Source organism: Theropithecus gelada, chromosome 7b (assembly GCF_003255815.1).
Source record: "Theropithecus gelada isolate Dixy chromosome 7b, Tgel_1.0, whole genome shotgun sequence".
Classification (NCBI taxonomy): Eukaryota; Metazoa; Chordata; class Mammalia; order Primates; family Cercopithecidae; genus Theropithecus; species Theropithecus gelada.
The window spans coordinates 33,556,278-33,574,723 of NC_037675.1; the positions used below are offsets into that span (position 1 = coordinate 33,556,278).

The 18,446-nt window shown below is 38.9% G+C and overlaps 1 protein-coding gene across 1 annotated transcript in view; it reads left to right on the forward strand.

Annotated features, from left to right (window-relative positions):
* AKAP6 (A-kinase anchoring protein 6) overlaps window positions 1–18,446 on the forward strand; it is a 516,267-nt gene that overhangs the window by 209,326 nt on the left and 288,495 nt on the right. Inside the window, exon 5 of the mRNA XM_025392877.1 lies at window positions 9,419–11,188. Coding sequence (XP_025248662.1) covers window positions 9,419–11,188 — 1,770 coding nt within the window. The remainder of the gene's footprint in view (window positions 1–9,418; window positions 11,189–18,446) is intronic.

Sequence of the window (18,446 nt, forward strand, 5' to 3'; positions counted from 1 at the left end):
GAGTTAGCTCATACCTGGTAATTTGCACACATGCCATTCGTTGTTATTGATGCTAACCTGGCTTCCTTTTCCTCTTCAATTGTTTAATAAATATATATTGAGTACTTATTATGTGTCAGACACTCAGTGCTAATAATATAATAATGATAAAAACATGGTTTCTGTCTTCAAGTAGCTTTGAGTCTAGAGGAAAATGGAGCCAAGTGAATAGACATTAAAGCCAAACTGATAAGTCTATAAGATGCCATTGGAGGACAGAGAAAGAAGCACCTAATCCAGACAGAGGAGGCTTTCCAGAAGAAATGACTCTACCGGAGACCTAAAGGAGAGACAGGAATAGACTGGTGAACAGAGGCAGAACATGTTCTAGGCAGAGGACATGGCATGATCAAATACCCAGAGATAAAAAGAGAATGGCAGGCCCAGAGAGCTACTAGTAGGACTGGAGCAAAAAGCCCAAGGAACCAGGAGGTGGGATTTGGGCTAATAGGTAAGCTGAGGTCAGATCATGAAGGTAAAGAGCTTTTTAAATCCATATTAAGAGATTTGGACTTTATTTTGAGGACAAAAGAAATGTTTGTTTGGCGAACTCCCATGATTCATGTTTTAGAAGAATTATTCCAGATACAGTGAATCAAATGGACATTTAGAATATTATACAAAATATGTTTGATTTTTCTTATATTCAGTACCTGGAAGATTTTATTGTTATTCTTGATGAATAACTTAAGAATGAACCCTGTACATTTGAATCCAAGTGAACTCTCTCATTCTTAAATAAAATGGACATATATTTATAGAAAAAAAGTGTTTTTGCTTGCTAAGCAGGGGCTATACATATACATATACATATAGATACCATATATGGATGCATTGTATGTGGGGAGTGGTGGGTATGTGTTTGTGTGCGGGCATGTGTGTTTAGTCTTTTGGCTATTAATACCCACTTTAGTGTTCTACTATTAGTTTGTGTAAAACATATATTCTAAAAGTTTATAAGGCACTTATATTAATATATGAGATTAAAAGGCCTTATAATGAGTGTTGGATAATTCATTAATTTATTGACTTATTAATGTTACAGTGCCTCCAACATTATCGACACCACCAAACAAATCTGTACCTATTCTCACAAACCATTTATGCTTGTTGATTTTTGTTTATTTAAAATAAAGGTTCTTGCTGTGGCAAACTCCCCACAGGGCCTAGAAGTCCATAGGAATCAAAATCGACTAGGCTTACCTCTAACTTTAAGTCACAGTCTTTGTTTTCAGTTAGCTCTTCCTTTTACTGTGGCACTGGGGAAGTGATGTAGACTTCAGTAGAGTAACCATAGGATGAATATGTGAGTTGTGTGTTAGTTCCCAGATGCCGTCCCTCCCAAGTAGATCCCAAGAGGGTTCTCAACTGGGACTCTTGTGGTTATGGGAGACTACAAAGAATCTCAACTGACCAACTTTGCCCTAAATCTGATATCCATGACAGAATGTGCTAATGGAGGTCAGAGATGAGGAAGGTTTGTCTAACCTCTAGAGAGATCTTTCTTTAGATACCTACCTGGCATCTTCAAGTCTATACATTCTTTTCTTCCCCCCTCCCCATTTGTTGTCCAACACCCAATGCTCTGTCCAGCATCCAATGCTGGTCAGTAATCAGATCTGCCTGCTTTCTACTACTAGAAGGAGATTAAAAATCGTTGATTCAAATCATATATTTATTAAATCAATAAACATTTATTGATAATCAACTCTGTTGTAGGAGCTGGAGATATAGCAGTGCTCTAGGGTTTATTGTTATTATTGTTCTGTGGAATACAACCATCATACACTTCATTGAACTTGTATCATTCATGAAGTAGTAGCTCAAGAAATGATGAAGAGCCATGGAGGGTAATTGTTGCTGGCCACTGTTTTTACAATTGTGTTGTGAATTTACAATAAGTTGCATCTATTCTCACAACACGAACTCAGCAATTATGAATGGATTTGATTGGAAGCAGTTTAGTGTATTCTTATGTTTGAAGTCAGTCTTTAGTCCTGTTGTAGAGATTGAAGAAAATGTTGTATGGGGGTAAAGGAACAGTAGATTTTCAGTTATCCACTTTGTGGATATGTTTCTATGAATTAAAGTTCTGCCTCTGTAACCATACTTCCTGAAACTGGATTTCTGATCTTTTATTTCTGTGTGTCTAGTGTGACTCTATGAGGACATTTAAAATACTGCTTAGTTTTATTTATTTCTGCCAGCACACTGGAATTGTAAAACAGGAAGATAATTAGGATAAAATTATCAACTTTCTTAGAATAAATTCAACTATGAAAGATTTATAGAATGATGAGGGAAATGGCAAAAAAACAAAAACAAGAAAAAAAAACGAATTAAAAAAGCACTGGTAAATTAGAATAGTAGATGTCCTTCCAGTGAAGGAGGATTCATTTTTCTCTTTCTGAAAGTTAGTTAAATTTCAGAGCCACATAAAAGAGTAAGTTTGGAACTCTGGAGAGTGGCAAGTTCCATCTTCTTCTCTTCTTGAAAAAACAATATATGAATTTTATTCTTTATTTAAGTATGGAGCAGACTATATCTAGTAAAAAAAAAAAAAATTGGCCAATACCTTACTAAAATAAAACCAGTCAATAACCCAACAACAAAGAACACTTTAAGGCAAAGCTCAAAACTGTTTAAAAAATGTTTTCTGCAATTTTCTATATTCTAGACATTGTGACAAGCACTTTAAATTTGTTTCATTAAGGAAGGAAGGTAAGGGATATTAAAAGTAGTTACATTTTAACCTGGCACAGTGGCTCATGCCTGTAATCCCAGCACTTTGGGAGGCCAAGACGGGAGGGTCACTTGAGCTCAGGAGTTTGAGAGCAGTCTGGCCAACATGGTGAAACCCTGTCTCTACTAAAAATACAAAAATTAGCCAGGCATGGTGGCGCACGCCTGTAGTCCCACCTACTCGGGAAGCTGAGGTGGGAAAATTGCTTCAACCCGAGAGGCAGAGGTTGCAATGAGCCGAGATCACACCATCGCAAAAAAAAAAAAGACACACAAAAAAAAAAAAAAAAAAAAAAAAAAAAAAAAGTAGTTACATTTTATATATGGAAAAACTGAATTTAAGAAGAGGTTGTGAATACTTCTATGTAACAAACCTGCACATCCTGCACATGTACCCCAGAACTAAAAATTAAAATTAAAATTAAATTTTTTAAAAAGAGGTTAAGTGGATACTTAAGGATATAAATCTGGGCATAATTAAATAAAACAAAACCAGTTTTTAACTGATTTCTATTTTAATAATAATTATTATTTCTTCCCTGCCTTTCTTCCTTAACTATTTATTGATTTCTTACTATGTATAAGACTCTGTGCATTCAAAGATGAATAACACATGTTAGAAATGACCTTCATAATTTTTTTGGTCATCACATAGTTCTAAGAGGTAGGCAGAGCAAGTGCTGTTATCCTCAATTTACAGGTATTATGATTGTATTCATCTTATAGATGAGAGGATTGAGGTCGAGAGAGGTGATGTCACACAGGTGATAGGAGTAGTAACTCTTAATAATATCAACACAATAGGAAACATTGATTGAGAACTTACCATGTGCTAGATGGTGTGGTAAGCACTTACCTAAATGATACTTACCTTCTCCATGGGGATGCATTGGTCCTTCTAGAGTGTTCACAACATAGCACTTTGTGGATTCCTCCACTGGCACTTATAATGAGCCAAATTGTATCAGGCCAAAGTATGTGCTATATTTTGAACTACATGAGGGTTAGTTCCAGATTATATTCATCTGTGTATCTCCCACAGCACCTAGTTCATATTGCTGTAAAAAAGTCTGATTTGTTGAATTGAATTAAATAATGCACATAATCCCTGCTTTAGATGTGGAAGAGGGAGATATAATTTCAGTTTGATGAACTGGGAATTAATCATTGAGATTAATTATTTGATTCATACTTTCAGCATGTAGAAAATGGGAGCTCTCTTAAGAACTATTAATATAGTATAAATAAAAATATTGAAAGATTTTTGTATATTTTTTCCCCTTGCCTATGAGAAACAAACCTTTGTTGTACTTCACAGTTGCTTGTCATTACTTGCTCTTCTCAGTCCACTGCTGTTCTCTGGGATGCATTCGGAATCATAGAATCCCAACATGGTAGGGCTGAAAGGAATCTGAAAAAGTCTAGTCCATGTAGACTAACATGTAAATTGATGGGCCTCTTACTAGAATGCCACAGCCCCCACAGCTCTGAGGACTCAGGATCTCCACATCTCTAAGTTGTGAATGTTAAATTTCATGTTCAGTTGGTGGTGAAACATAGTTTTAAAAAAAGAAAGATCTAAGAAGGCATTTGGAACTAGGCTTCAGTTAACTTAATTATGGATAAGGAACAAAGCAAAATGTCTTGCTTCAAATTAGAAAAAAAAAGGAGAGGTGTTGTTTGCTATATATATATATATATTTTTTTCTTTTTTTTTTTTTGAGACCAAGTCTCGCTCTGTTGCCCAGGTTGGAGTGCAGTGGCACGATTTTTGGCTCACCGCAACTTCTGCCTCCTAGGTTCAAGCGATTCTCATGCCTCAGCCTCCCCAGTAGCTGGGATTACAGGCACATGCCACCATGCCCCACTAATTTTTGTATTTTTAGTAGAGACAAGGTTTTGCCATGTTGCCCAGGTTAGTCTTGAACTCCTAGGCTCAACCGAACCACCTGCCTCATCTTCTCAAAGTGCTAGAATTACAGGTGTAAGCCACTGTGCCCGGCCTACTTCATAACATGTTAAATGGAGGTGTATTTAAGTGGAGTGCATGGCTAGGCAGCTCTCACCCAGCTACATGTACTATACAATTACATGTGATATTTCTGAAATAAGGGCAGTAAAACCAACAGGCAACACCCCTAACTCCATATCTTCCTGAGACTTTATTATGTACATATGTTAGAAAACTATGTGGGAAGATGATGTGGAAGGCAGCAATGGAACTAAAAACATTAGTATTACTAAGCAATATTTTCAGAGATAAAACTCATTCATCTACTCTGAGAAACTTCAGAGAACTTTCTTTTCTTACAATTGCCTCTGCACAGTGAAATACTATATACTGTTTTTGGTTTTTTTTTTTTTTTTTTCAGGGAGGGATATTTTTTCACATTAAAAAATACAGTTTGAATAAAAAATAGTTACCCCCTGAGGGATAAAAGACTACAAATAGGGTGCAGTTTATATTGCTCGGGTGATGCACCAAAATCTCACACATCACCACTAAAGAATTTATTCATGTAACCAATCACCACCTGTTCCCCAATAACCTATGGAAATAAAAAAATTAAATAAAATAAAAAATAGTTATTACCCCCCGAGTGACAATCACTCAACTGTCTCACCAGTTAAGATGGCATTTATTCACTAGTTGAGATGGTTGGCCGGACTGATATGGTGGGACAGGATGGGAGAGAGCTTCCTCTGAAGCATTAAGTGTTTTTGAGTATGGTGTTTTCTTTTCTAAACCAGGACCTGGCTAGAGATTCCTGAAGATTTAAGAAAAGGCAGCCATACTTTAGTCTCTGAGATGTATCCATTAAGCAATATATTCATGTAATATATATATTGTAATTATATATATAATGTAATATATATGTCATATATATATTTTTCAATATATTCATGTAACATTACTGATTGAGCATCTGTTATTCTTGAGCAAGACAGTATCCCTGGTCTTAAGGTGCTATGACCACCAGAATGGGGACTAAATGTATTTGCAAGACTGTCATATTCCCTGCTTGTCCAAAGGCAGGTGGCTGACACTTGAGTTTGGAGTGTAATTTTTACCTGGACCCTCAAATTTCTTTTTTTTTTTTAATCTATCATATAAACGCTTTTCTTTAATCTCATATAAGCACTGCAGTGCAATAACCATGATAAATGTAATAGAAAATCATGTTGCAAATTTCAACTATTAATTTAAATAGGTTTTATGGGATAGTTTTGGAATTTAACCATCGTTTTATAATACTATTTCTATAAAAGAATAAGTTCTGAGTAATGAACAATCAAAAGATTAAAGAAAATACAACCTGCTTTTGAATTGGGAATCTCACTATTATGCTTTTAAAAATTGCATAAAGTATAACTTTTGTTTGGCTGACTGATTCCTAGTTCAGTTATGAAGCACAAAAGTTACACAATTCCATTTAGGTAATTTTTGTTGAGATTGGCAGTTAATATTGATTTCTTATTTTGTGCAGTATAATTTAGTATTAGCAATAACTTTCATCTTGAAACTTTCCTCCTCAATATACTTCATTTTTAAAATAATAACATCATAAGAGTGAACATTCATTGAGCACTCATCCATGTACTAGACTTCTATCTTACATTTATTACCTCCTTTAAGCCTCTCAACACCCCTATGGCGTGGCTTATCATTTCCTTTTTATAGATGAAGGAAATAAAGCTTAGCAACATCAAGCTACTGGCTCATGGTCACATAACTAATTAGTGCTAGAGCCACAATTTGAAACTTGGGCTTTTAATTATTGGGGTTAACTAAAACTACATAATCAGAGAAAGAAATTATAAGAAGGCATAGAGAGACAAAGCAGGGCTTACAATAAAAGATTCTGACTTACATGTGAATCTGGAATCTTGAAAAAGTGAAACTTAAGCTGAAATCTGAGTGATAAGGAAGAGTCAACTAGTTAAGGGGTATAGGCTGGAAGCTTTCCAGGCAGAGCAAACAGCATGTGCCAAGGCCCTGAGGTAGGAGAGAACATGGTATTTTCAGAAAGTAAAAGGAGGACACTGTGGCTGAGTGTGGCCAGTGAGGGGACAATAGCATAAGAAAGGCCTCTTTGGGTCTGGCCTGGAAAGGGTTTTGGTTGTGTTTTAAAAATAGTTGTCTATGATATCGTTTATTTCTGTTTTCAGTCATATACTTGGGAGATCTTCAAATATTAAAGCAATATATCTTTGTGTCTTTTTTTATATCTATGTGTCATTTTTTGCTTTTATTATTTTTAATTGACACATAACAACTGTACATATTTATAGGGTACAGTATAATATTTCGATACATGTACATAATGCAATGATGAAATCAGGGAAATTAACATACACATCACTTGAAACATTTATCGTGTCTTCATGTTGGGAACATTCAGAATCCACTCTTCTAGCTATTTGAAAATGTAGAATAAATTGCTTTTAATTATAGTCATCTGACCCTGCTACAGAAAGCAGAACTTATTCCTCCTATCTAGCCGTAATTGTGTATCCATTTATTAGCCTCTCGCTATCCCCACCCCCTACCTTTCCCAACCTCTAGTAACTGCTATTCTGCTTTCTGCTTCTCTGAGTTCAACTTTTTTAGCTTCCACATATGAGTGAGAACATGTGGTAGTCGTCTTTCTGTGCCTTGCTTATTTCACTTAACATAATGTCCTTGAAGCTCATACATGTTGTCACAAATGACAGGATTTCCTTCTTTTTGAAGGCAAAATAGTATTCCATTGTGGATATATACTGCATTTTCTTTATCCGTTCACCTGTTGGTGGACACCAAGATTGAGTCCATATCTTGGCTATCATGAATAATGCTGTAATAAACATGGGAGTTCAGGTATCTCTTTGACGTGCTGATTTCCTTTTCTTTGGATATATACTCAGTAGTGGGATTGGTAGTTCAATTTTTAGGTTTTTTGAGGAAAGGTTTGGATTTTGAACTTAACAGCAACAGGATGCTTCTAAAGGACTTTAAATAAAGAACTAACAGATTTGCAATTTGTAAAGGTTACTCTGGTGGCAGTGTGGAAAACAAATTGGAGGTGGGGGCATACCAGTTTAAAGTAATATCTAATGGCCAGAATATAGACTTTGGGGACAGCTTTCATCCAGGGCCGGTGTCATCTTTTGGTCCAAGCTACTCTTATGTAAGACAGCGACAATAGTACAGTCCCCAGAAGAAAAATTTAAGGATTAAATGAAAAAGTAATTGTAGTAATCAACCATCATCATTTATAGATGAGGATTCTGAGGCTTAGAAAAGTTAAATAAGGCTTTTCATCTGTTTATCTAGATGTTATGGAATGAGAGTGAGCAGAGTAGGAGATAAAGGCAGGGTAAAGGTCTGAAGGGAGAGAACATTCCAAAAACAAAACAAACAAATGAGCAGTAAAACCAGATGTAAGATCCTGGAGAAGCCAGATCTTGGGAAAACCTGGCTGAAAGGATCACAGGGTCCAACTGCCACATGGGATCCAGCTTCAGTTGGCTCACTGCAGTTCTTCCTCCAGAAAAAATGGAGATCTGGGGATGCAACAACCCTTCACTTTTCAGTTTTCTTTTTTCATTTCCTGAGGGGGCTAGGTTAGATCAGGCTGTTATTTAGCCAGTAGACATAATAGGATGGTTCCTGGGGCTCTTCTACCTCAAACAAAGCATCAGTGAAAATCTTTCCATTTGTTGTATGAAATCTGAAACTGCAATAGTAATGAGACAAAAGCCTTAATTACAGAATTAAAGATTTAACAAATTAAAAATAGTTAATTGTAATGCTGTTTTTTTTTTAGTGCGAGGGAGTTTTAAATCAAATCAGCCTATCCAGAATTATGAATAGTAAGAAATATGTGCACTTAATAGCTCACATACACCAGTGGGGGTAGGACTTGGGGAGAAAAACATGCAGAGGGAGGAGATGAGGCTATCTGTAATGATAAAGTTTGGACATTCATTAATTTTCTCCTTCAAAAGGATGGGGCCAAACAGAAACTGGTCTCGAACTGTTACATATTTGCAAATTCAGTAGTTTACCTTCCTTCGATTCATCAACATATATTTAACACAGAATTAATCATTCTACTTAAAAATATTCATTGAGCATCTACCATGAGTTAGCCACTGTGGTAGTTACTGGAATGATAGCAAAAAGCAAAACACATTCGTGGAGATTTTACTTTTACATTATTTTGATCCCAGAAATTGTATTACTTAAGGCTTTGTTTATGAAATTCTTTTTTTTTTTTTTTTTTTTTTTTGAGACGGAGTCTCGCTCTGTCGCCCAGGCTGGAGTGCTGTGATGAAATTCTTATTAAATGAATAATATATTATTTTAAAGTTGAAAATTAAGGCAAGAATGGATACTTTTGGCTTGATCTTGACATTTCTATTAAGGCTGTATGCTCCAGATTAGTGAAAAATCTTCAGGTGTTTAAGAAGAAGATACTATATAAAGCAATGTGGTAATTGATTAATATCCCTTTGTGTATGTCAAATCAGAAGTAATAGAGACCAATACATTTGACCTTTATAGTGCCCTGTACTGAAATTTCATTTAAATAGCAGCTGATGTTATAACTCATGTTGCATTTACTGAAACCACTGCCGTTGTCTGTTTCAGGGCCGACTTGATTCTCTTACAGAAGTGGATGACTCAGGACAATTAACTATCAAATGTTCTCAAAATTACTTGTCTCTGGATTGTGGCATTACTGCATTCGAACTGTCTGACTACAGTCCAAGTGAGGATTTGCTCAGTGGGCTAGGTGACATGACCTCTAGCCAAGTCAAAACCAAACCCTTTGACTCTTGGAGCTACAGTGAGATGGAAAAGGAGTTTCCTGAGCTAATCCGAAGTGTTGGGTTACTTACGGTAGCTGCTGACTCTATCTCTACCAATGGCAGTGAAGCACTTACTGAGGAGGTATCTCAAGTATCTCTCTCAGTAGACGACAAAGGTGGATGTGAGGAAGACAATGCTTCTGCAGTCGAAGAGCAACCAGGCTTAACACCGGGAGTGTCATCATCTTCAGGAGAAGCTCTGACAAATGCTGTTCAACCGTCCTCTGAGACTGTGAAGCAAGAATCCAGTTCCTCCTCCCATCTTGGTGCAAAGAATCAGCAGCCTGTTCCTTGTGAAAATGCAACCCCCAAGCGAACCATCAGAGATTGCTTTAATTATAATGAGGACTCTCCCACGCAGCCCACAGTGCCAAAAAGAGGACTTTTTCTTAAAGAGGAAACTTTTAAGAATGATCTGAAAGGCAATGATGGAAAGAAGCAAATGGTTGATCTAAAGCCTGAGATGAGCAGAAGCACCCCTTCGCTAGTAGATCCTCCTGACAGATCCAAACTTTGCCTGGTGTTGCAGTCTTCCTACCCTAACAGCCCTTCTGCTGCCAGCCAGTCTTATGAGTGTTTGCACAAGGTGGGGGATGGGAATCTTGAAAACACAGTCAAATTTCACATTAAAGAAATTTCTTCCAGCCTGGGAAGGCTTAACGACTGCTATAAAGAGAAATCTCGACTTAAAAAGCCACACAAGACCTCAGAAGAGGTGCCTCCGTGCCGAACACCTAAACGGGGGACTGGTTCAGGCAAACAAGCTAAAAATACAGGGAGCTCAGCAGTGCCAAATGGAGAGCTTTCTTGTACTTCCAAGGCCATAGAGGGGCCACAAACAAATTCTGCTTCCACATCTTCCCTTGAGCCTTGTAATCAGAGAAATTGGAATGCCAAATTGCTATTGCAGTCAGAAACATCCAGTTCACCACCTTTTACTCAGAGCAGTGAATCCTCTGTTGGCTCAGACAACATCATGTCTCCGGTGCCACTTCTTTCAAAACACAAAAGCAAAAAAGGTCATGCCTCCTCTCCAAGTCACGTCACCAGGAATGGTCAGGTTGTGGAGGCCTGGTATGGCTCTGATGAATACCTAGCACTGCCCTCTCACCTTAAGCAGACAGAAGTATTGGCTTTGAAGTTGGAAAACCTAACAAAGCTTCTGCCTCAGAAACCCAGAGGAGAAACCATCCAGAATATTGATGACTGGGAACTGTCTGAAATGAATTCAGATTCTGAGATCTATCCAACCTATCATGTCAAAAAGAAGCATACAAGGCTAGGCAGGGTGTCTCCAAGCTCATCTAGTGACATAGCCTCTTCACTAGGGGAGAGCATTGAATCTGGGCCCATGAGTGACATTCTTTCTGATGAGGAGTCCAGTGTGCCTCTCTCTGGCATGAAAAAGTATGCTGATGAGAAGTCAGAAAGAGCTTCATCTTCTGAGAAAAATGAGAGCCATTCTGCCACTAAATCAGCTTTAATTCAGAAACTGATGCAAGATATTCGGCACCAAGACAACTATGAAGCCATATGGGAAAAAATAGAGGTAAAGTGATTTTCTTAATATGAATGATTTCTCACTTGAGTTTTGGAAGTAATGCTGGGAGAAGGTCACACTCTCTACACTCTATTATAAAATGTATGGCTATTTTTGATAAATCTGATTCCCCAAAGAAAGAAAAGAAAAAGCACAATGATCACTGCATGTGACAAAGAGTATGAATCACTAGGAACTGCCCTTGTCAATGCATTAGCGTGATGTGCTCCTGAGTGATATAGAATTCTCTGTTGATATTGTTCAAGTCTATCATGACTACTGATGAATTCTGGAATCCCTTGGATCTAATACAAAATTAAATAGAACAATATGCACACACAAGTAGCTCAGGAATATATGCATAGACTATTCCAGTTACCCCAGAGTGATTTTATTCATTTCTTCTGACTCTAGAATACGTTCCACATCTCCAGTGTTAACTTCTTGTAAAAATAGACCAGATATTTCTAATTCATTAGGGATCATTTTTTTCTTTACTCTTCCTCCTCTTTGAGAACCCTGGCTAATAACCATATTACTTATACCATGTACCACCCATGGACTCTGGGATGTGAAGTTGACATTTTGGCTAAATCTGTACTTTTGAACAAATTACTAGATATGACAAAATGTTTGAGGACAGACTTATCAAAATTCTCAGGACTGACAGCTTGGGCAACGTAGGGAGACCCCATTTCTATATTAGCCAGGAGTGGTAGCACACACCTGTAGTCCTAGCTACTCAGGAGGCTGAGGCAGGAGGATTGCTTGAGGCGAGGAGGTTGAGACTGCAGTGAGTTGTGGTCATGCCACTGCACTCCAACCTGGGCAACAGAGTGAGACCCTATCTCAAAAAAAAAAAAAAAAATCTCAGGACTGAGCACCATAGTGTAGGTAATAATTTGACCTTTTAAGAGGCATCTGGGCAAAGAGATTCACTGTGATTACTGTGGTAATGGCCCTTTCCTCAGGAGGCCATTGGAAGTAGATCCAATTGACTTGATAATTATTAATGGTTTCTTGTTTGATGACATATAAATGGCCACCCTGGCTACATATAATTTGTATATGACTTTATGGTATGCAAAGCTCTCCCACATGCCTTTTTATTTATTTATTTATTTTTTCTCTGAGCAGTTTCGCTCTTGTCGCCCAGGCTGGAGTGGAATGGCACCATCTCAGCTCACTGCAACCTCCACCTCCCAGGTTCAAGAGATTATCCTGCCTCAGCCTCTCATGTAGCTGGGATTATAGGTGCCCGCCACCACGCCCAGCTAATTTTTGTATTTTTAGTAGAGACGGGGTTTCGCCATGTTGACCAGCCTAGTCTCGAACTCCTGACCTCAGATGATCCGCCTGCCTTGGCATCCCAAAGTGCTGGGATTACAGGCATGAGCCACTGTGCGTGGCCCATACTTTTTTTTTTTTACTTGATCTTCACAGCTGTCCTGTGAAGGAGGCAGGCCATGCCAGATTATTCTCCCTTACAGAGATGGAAACAGGCTCCATGAGCTTAAGTGATTTTTCCCAAGCTAAAAATAGATAGATAGATAGATAGATAGATCGATCGATAGATAGATAGAAGGTAGATAGAGACAGACAGACAGACACAGACAGACAGAGACTGACAGACAGGCAGAGACAGAGACAAACCAGACAGATCTTTTGTGTGGGAAGCTGAGACGCAAACCCGTGTCTTCAGATTCTTAGTCCAGTTTTCTTCTATAGTATCATGTTGCCTCCCTGAAAGGGGTTGTAGTTTCTCCTTCACCAGGAAACTATAAGGTAGGGGAGAAGAAAGGTCAGGACCCATTCAGATTGGATAGAGAATATTGATGTAACTGCTATGGGCACTCCTCCTAGTTGTTTTTTTTTTTTTTTTTTCCACATCCATTCATTGTTGAACACTACTCTGAGACCAGCGTTGTGCTAGACACTGGGTAAAGGTATAGTGCATATGGATAGAATAACCTGGAGGAAGAAAATGCAGGTTTATAAACAAAGAGGAAAAAGTTAACAAATATATAGCAGTAATAACATATTAATCATCATTAACATGTATCAAGTATTCGTGTATCTAATCCTCACAACAACCCTAATATTAACCTTATTTTATGACTGAGGAGACAGGCTGAGAGAGACCATGCAGTCTGCTCCAGAGCCCATACTATTAACTACATGCCCTCATTCCTCTCCGTGAAGAAGTTATCAGTAAGTACTGAATATAAAAACTGGTATTGTAGAGAAGTAATAATATCAGTGGAGCTAGAATTTGCCTAGGCAGTTCTTATGAAGTACTAAACCTTAAGTGGAGCTTTGAAGGATGTGCAGGATTCAGACAGATAAAGGAGAAGGAAGGTGGCGTTTCAGGTAGGAGGAGCATAAACTAAAACACAGAGGCAGAAATGGGAATGAGCATAGATGGGGTACAAAGAGAACTGTCCTGATTGGAAGGTTTGTCATCAGAGATCAGTGAAAGTTTCCATACCTATAGTAGGTATGGAAAGTCCCTGAAGGCCACACCAAGGCAATTAGAATTTGTTCACCAGGCATCCACAGCAACTTCCCTGAAAGGGACTGACAGTAATAACTAATACTTTTTAAGCTCTTATTTTGTGTTTGGCTCTGTACTAAGTATTTTACATGCCTTACTCTACTTACGTCCTAGAAGGGAGGATTTTTCAGATGAAGAAACTAAGGCAGAATGTGATTCGGAAACTTGCTCAAGTCCTCACAGCTAGTAAGTACAAAGCCAGGATTTGACCCCATAGCCAGCATTCTGAAAGCAGTGTAGGCCCTGGTCTCTAATAGTCTTTCCAGAAAGGTTAATTGGCAATAACAGAAAGATGGTCCTGGCAGCCATGGCGGTGACCAGGGCAGAGATGTTGGCCTGTGGCAGCCAACCGGAGGAACTGCTGTGATGCGGGTCAGGCAAGAGGAAGGGAGGGGAGTGTTGAGAAAGTGAATGAGTCCAGAAAACTGGTTCTAGACCTTTCTAGAAAGAATTCAGGAGCCATTTAGTGATCAAAGCCTGGTGTGGCCCACAGCTTGGCATGTTCCATTCTGAGCCTTGTTTCATCTTTTGTAAAAAGAGATGTTTTAACCAGATGATGACTATGATACCAACTTCCAGTCTGATTCTACAGTTCTACAAAAATGCAGCCAGGTTTTCAGCATCTGGAGACGGGTGTGTCTTTAATAGAAGGAAACATTTGGATGAGTAGCTGGTTTGAAGTAGAGATGGTGCAGGTAACTTTTTAAAAACTGTGCATAGATAGTATATGATGAAACTTTTAAGAAGAAATGGTTTATAGGCAGTTGAAAATCCCATACTGGGCCGGGCGCGGTGGCTCAAGCCTGTAATCCCAGCACTTTGGGAGGCCAAGACGGGCGGATCACGAGGTCAGGAGATCGAGACCATCCTGGCGAACACCGTGAAACCCCGTCTCTACTAAAAAATACAAAAAACTAGCCGGGCGAGGTGGCGGGTGCCTGTAGTCCCAGCTACTCGGGAGGCTGAGGCAGGAGAATGGCGTAAACCTGGGAGGCGGAGCTTGCAGTGAGCTGAGATCCGGCCACTGCACTCCAGCCCGGGCGACAGAGCGAGACTCCGTCTCAAAAAAAAAAAAAAAAAAAAAAAAAAAAAGAAAATCCCATACTGGAGTTGAGATATGAGGGAAGGACTAAAAGAAGATCAAGTTCCTTCCTCAGGCCAGCCTCCCTTACTACATCAGATGAGGGCAGCTGCCAACTTCCAGGTCAACTGACCTTGGCTGTCACTCTCTAGCTTTGCTCTCCTCCTTATAGTGACCCAGAGAACCTATTCTGCTTGCAAATATAATGACAGGATATTATTTAACATCTTCTTTATACAAGGCATCTACTAGGCATTTTACCTATAATAACTCTCCCATAAAGTTCTTATAACAACCCTCTAAGGTTTTTAATCCTAAATTACCACTTCTCTCCTGCGCCATTCTGGTCCTAGCCCCCATCACCTCCTTCCTGGATTACTGCAGTAGCCTCCTAACTGGTCTCTCTGCTTCTATTCTCCCACTACAGTCTATTTCCAACAGAGTACCCTGAGTGATCCTTTTTTTTTTAATTTTTTATTTTTTTTTATTTTTTTATTTTTTATTTTTTATTTTTTATTTTTATTTTTTTTGAGTGATCCTTTTAAAAGATAAATCAGATTATGTCATCCCTCTGCTCAAAACTTCACAATAGAGGGTTGCCATTGTATTCAGAGGTCCTACATGGACTGTGACCCTGATTTCCTCTCTGACATCCTTCCCAACTACTTTTCCCCATGCTCGCTACACTCCCTTTCCTAGAACATACTTGGCATGCTTCTTGCCTTTAGGACCACTGTCAGCTGCTTTTGTCTACATCCTCTCCAACAGATGCCCTCATTTATAATTCCTTCACCTGTTCCAAGTCTCTGCTAAAATATTACCTTCTCAGAGAAGACTACCCTGACCATCTTAGAAAAGATGTAACCCAGCTGGGCACCATGGCTCATGCCTATAATCCCAGCACTTTGGGAGGCTGAGTTGGGCAGATCACTTGAGGTCAGGAGTTTGAGACTAGCCTGGCCAACATGGTGAAACCCCATGTCTACTAAAAATTCAAAAATTAGCCAGGTGTGATGGTGTGCACCTGTAATCCCAGCTATTCGGGAGGCTGAGGCAGGATAATCACTTGAACCCAGGAGGTGGAGGTTGCAGTGAGCTGACAGTGTGCCACGGCATGCCTGTCTGGGTGACGGAGTAAGACTCAGTCTCAGAAAAAGAACAAAACGAAACAAACAACAACAACAAAAAAAACAGGTGTAACCTGACCTTTTCTTTCTTTTACAGATCTCACCGCATTCTGTAATTTTTTTTTTTTTTTGAGATGGAGTCACGCTCTGTCGCCAGGGCTAGAGTGCAGTGGCGCAATCTCAGCTCACTGCAAGCTCTGCCTCCCGGGTTCACGCCATTCTGCTGCCTCAGCCTCCTGAGGTAGCTGGGGCTACAGGTGCCCGCCACCATGCACAGCTAATTTTTTGTATTTTTTTTTAGTAGAGACGGGGTTTTACTGTGTGAGCTAGGATGGTCTTGATCTCCTGACCTTGTGATCTGCCTGCTTCAGCCTCCCAAAGTGCTGGGATTACAGGTGTGAGCCACCATGCCCAGCCTACATTCTGTAATTTTATATAATTTTCTAATGTAGTATATTTATTATTTTTGGTCTGTCTCCCTCTGTTAGAATGGGAACTCTGTGAGGGCAGGAATATTTATCTGTTTAGTTTGTTAATGAATCTCATGTACCTAGAACAATGCCTGGTGTACAGTAAGTGCTCAGTAAAAACTATTGAGTCAATGAATCCCCATTTTAGAGCAGAGGAAACTGAATTTAGAAAGTTGAACGAACAATTTTTCCTATGCAGCACAGCTAATAAGTCACAGAGCCAGGCTTCAGGCCACCATCTGCTTTACCCCTCGCACAACATAAAGACTTGAGAATAGATGAATTCCTTCAAAGAAGGAGGCTAGATGGAGAAAAGCAGAGGGACTGATGACTGAGATTCAAGTTGTAGCCCAGTTATGAGACAGGATCAAGGAAGAGATCCAGTTGTGGGGATCAGAAGGGACAGGAAGAATTATTGGGTATTAAATACATGGAGAGAGAGAAAGAGATACTAAATAAAATGGACATGAGCTTTGTTATTTGCAAAAGATAGATCAAGAAGAATAAAGACTAAGGGGATAAAACCCAACAACCTTTAGATTTGTCTGAAATAATGAAGACCTTAGGAAAAAAACAGACTTAATGAAGGAATGAAAGTCATAGGTGATTAAGAAGTGAAAAACAATCATTCCTAACATTTCCAGGAATTGGATTGAAAACACAATATGAGGCAAAGGGCAATAGTTGAAAGTAAAGTCAAAAGTTTCTTTTAAAAAAAGTTGAAGCTTATTTGAAGGCAGAAGTGGCAAGAGAGATTAAAGTAGCTGGGAAGAGTATGTAAATATGGACGCACTGAGAAAGAAGAGAGGGTATGTGGAACTCATTGGGAGAATTACAGCCTGATATCAAGAATGATAAAATACTGAAAAATATATCCTGCTTCTAATCCCATTTCTGTCAAATGGAGAGTAGAGTCCATTAACTCGTCATGCCAAAGTGCTCCACTCTGTCTTCTCTGAGTCACACAGAATAGAAGGCAGGAGGCACATAGAAGCCCAGTAGCCACAAGAGAGTGTGGGGCTCTGATAGAATCTCCAGTAGGTTCCTGTCTGTCTCCACCCCTCACATTTGTATCTTTCTTATAATAGGCTAATTTTGTAAAACAAAAGATTCTTTTTTCTTTCTTTCCTTTTCTTTTTTTTTTTTTTGAGATGCAGTCTTGCTTTGTCACCTAGGTTGGAATGCAGTGGCACGATCTCGGCTCACTGCAAACTCCGCCTCCTGGGTCTCCTGGGTTCAAGCCATTCTACTGCCTCAGCCTCCCCAGTAGCTGGGATTACAGGCACCTGCTACCACGCCCAGCTAATTTTTGTATTTTTTTAGTAGAGACGGGATTTCACCATGTTGGCCAGACTGGTCTCGAACTCCTGACCTTGTGATCCACTCGCCTTGGCTTCCCAAAGTGCTAGGATTACAGGCGTGAGCCACTGCACCCCGCCAAGATTTATTCTTTGGGAAAATTGATTTTTGGATAATATATTCGCATGGTTTTAAATCATAGACATTTAAAAATAGTAAATCTCCCTCTCATCCTTATCACTCCATCTTGAATTCTCACTTCACCATATGTGATCACCATTGTTTTTAGTACTTATATATTTTTAAGAAGGCCTTTATATATATAAGCCAATGAAAACAAAATTTAAGGCAATATTTTTAAAACTGGGGAATCAGTTGCAACCATTCCCTCTCCACAAATAAAAACTCCTAGTAAACTCTGAGTTCCCAATGGATGGTCTGTTCCCAGTCTTTTTCTAAGGGTTGAGGGGATTTTGCTTACCTCTGGCTGATTTACCCAGAACCCATTGTGTGAATAAATTACTAGAGCATCTTAGGTCTGAGTGCTCAACACCTATGGGAACTTCTCAAGGCCTACAATTCAAAGTGAGAAGCTAAGTCAGGTAATGGAAACAGACACATTTGTTCTGATACATTCAAGAAATAGAATAAAAGAGATAAAAGTGAAGAATATATCTGGAACAGGTGAAATCAAACAGAATAGTGAAAAATTAACTTAGCATGATACCTGGACATA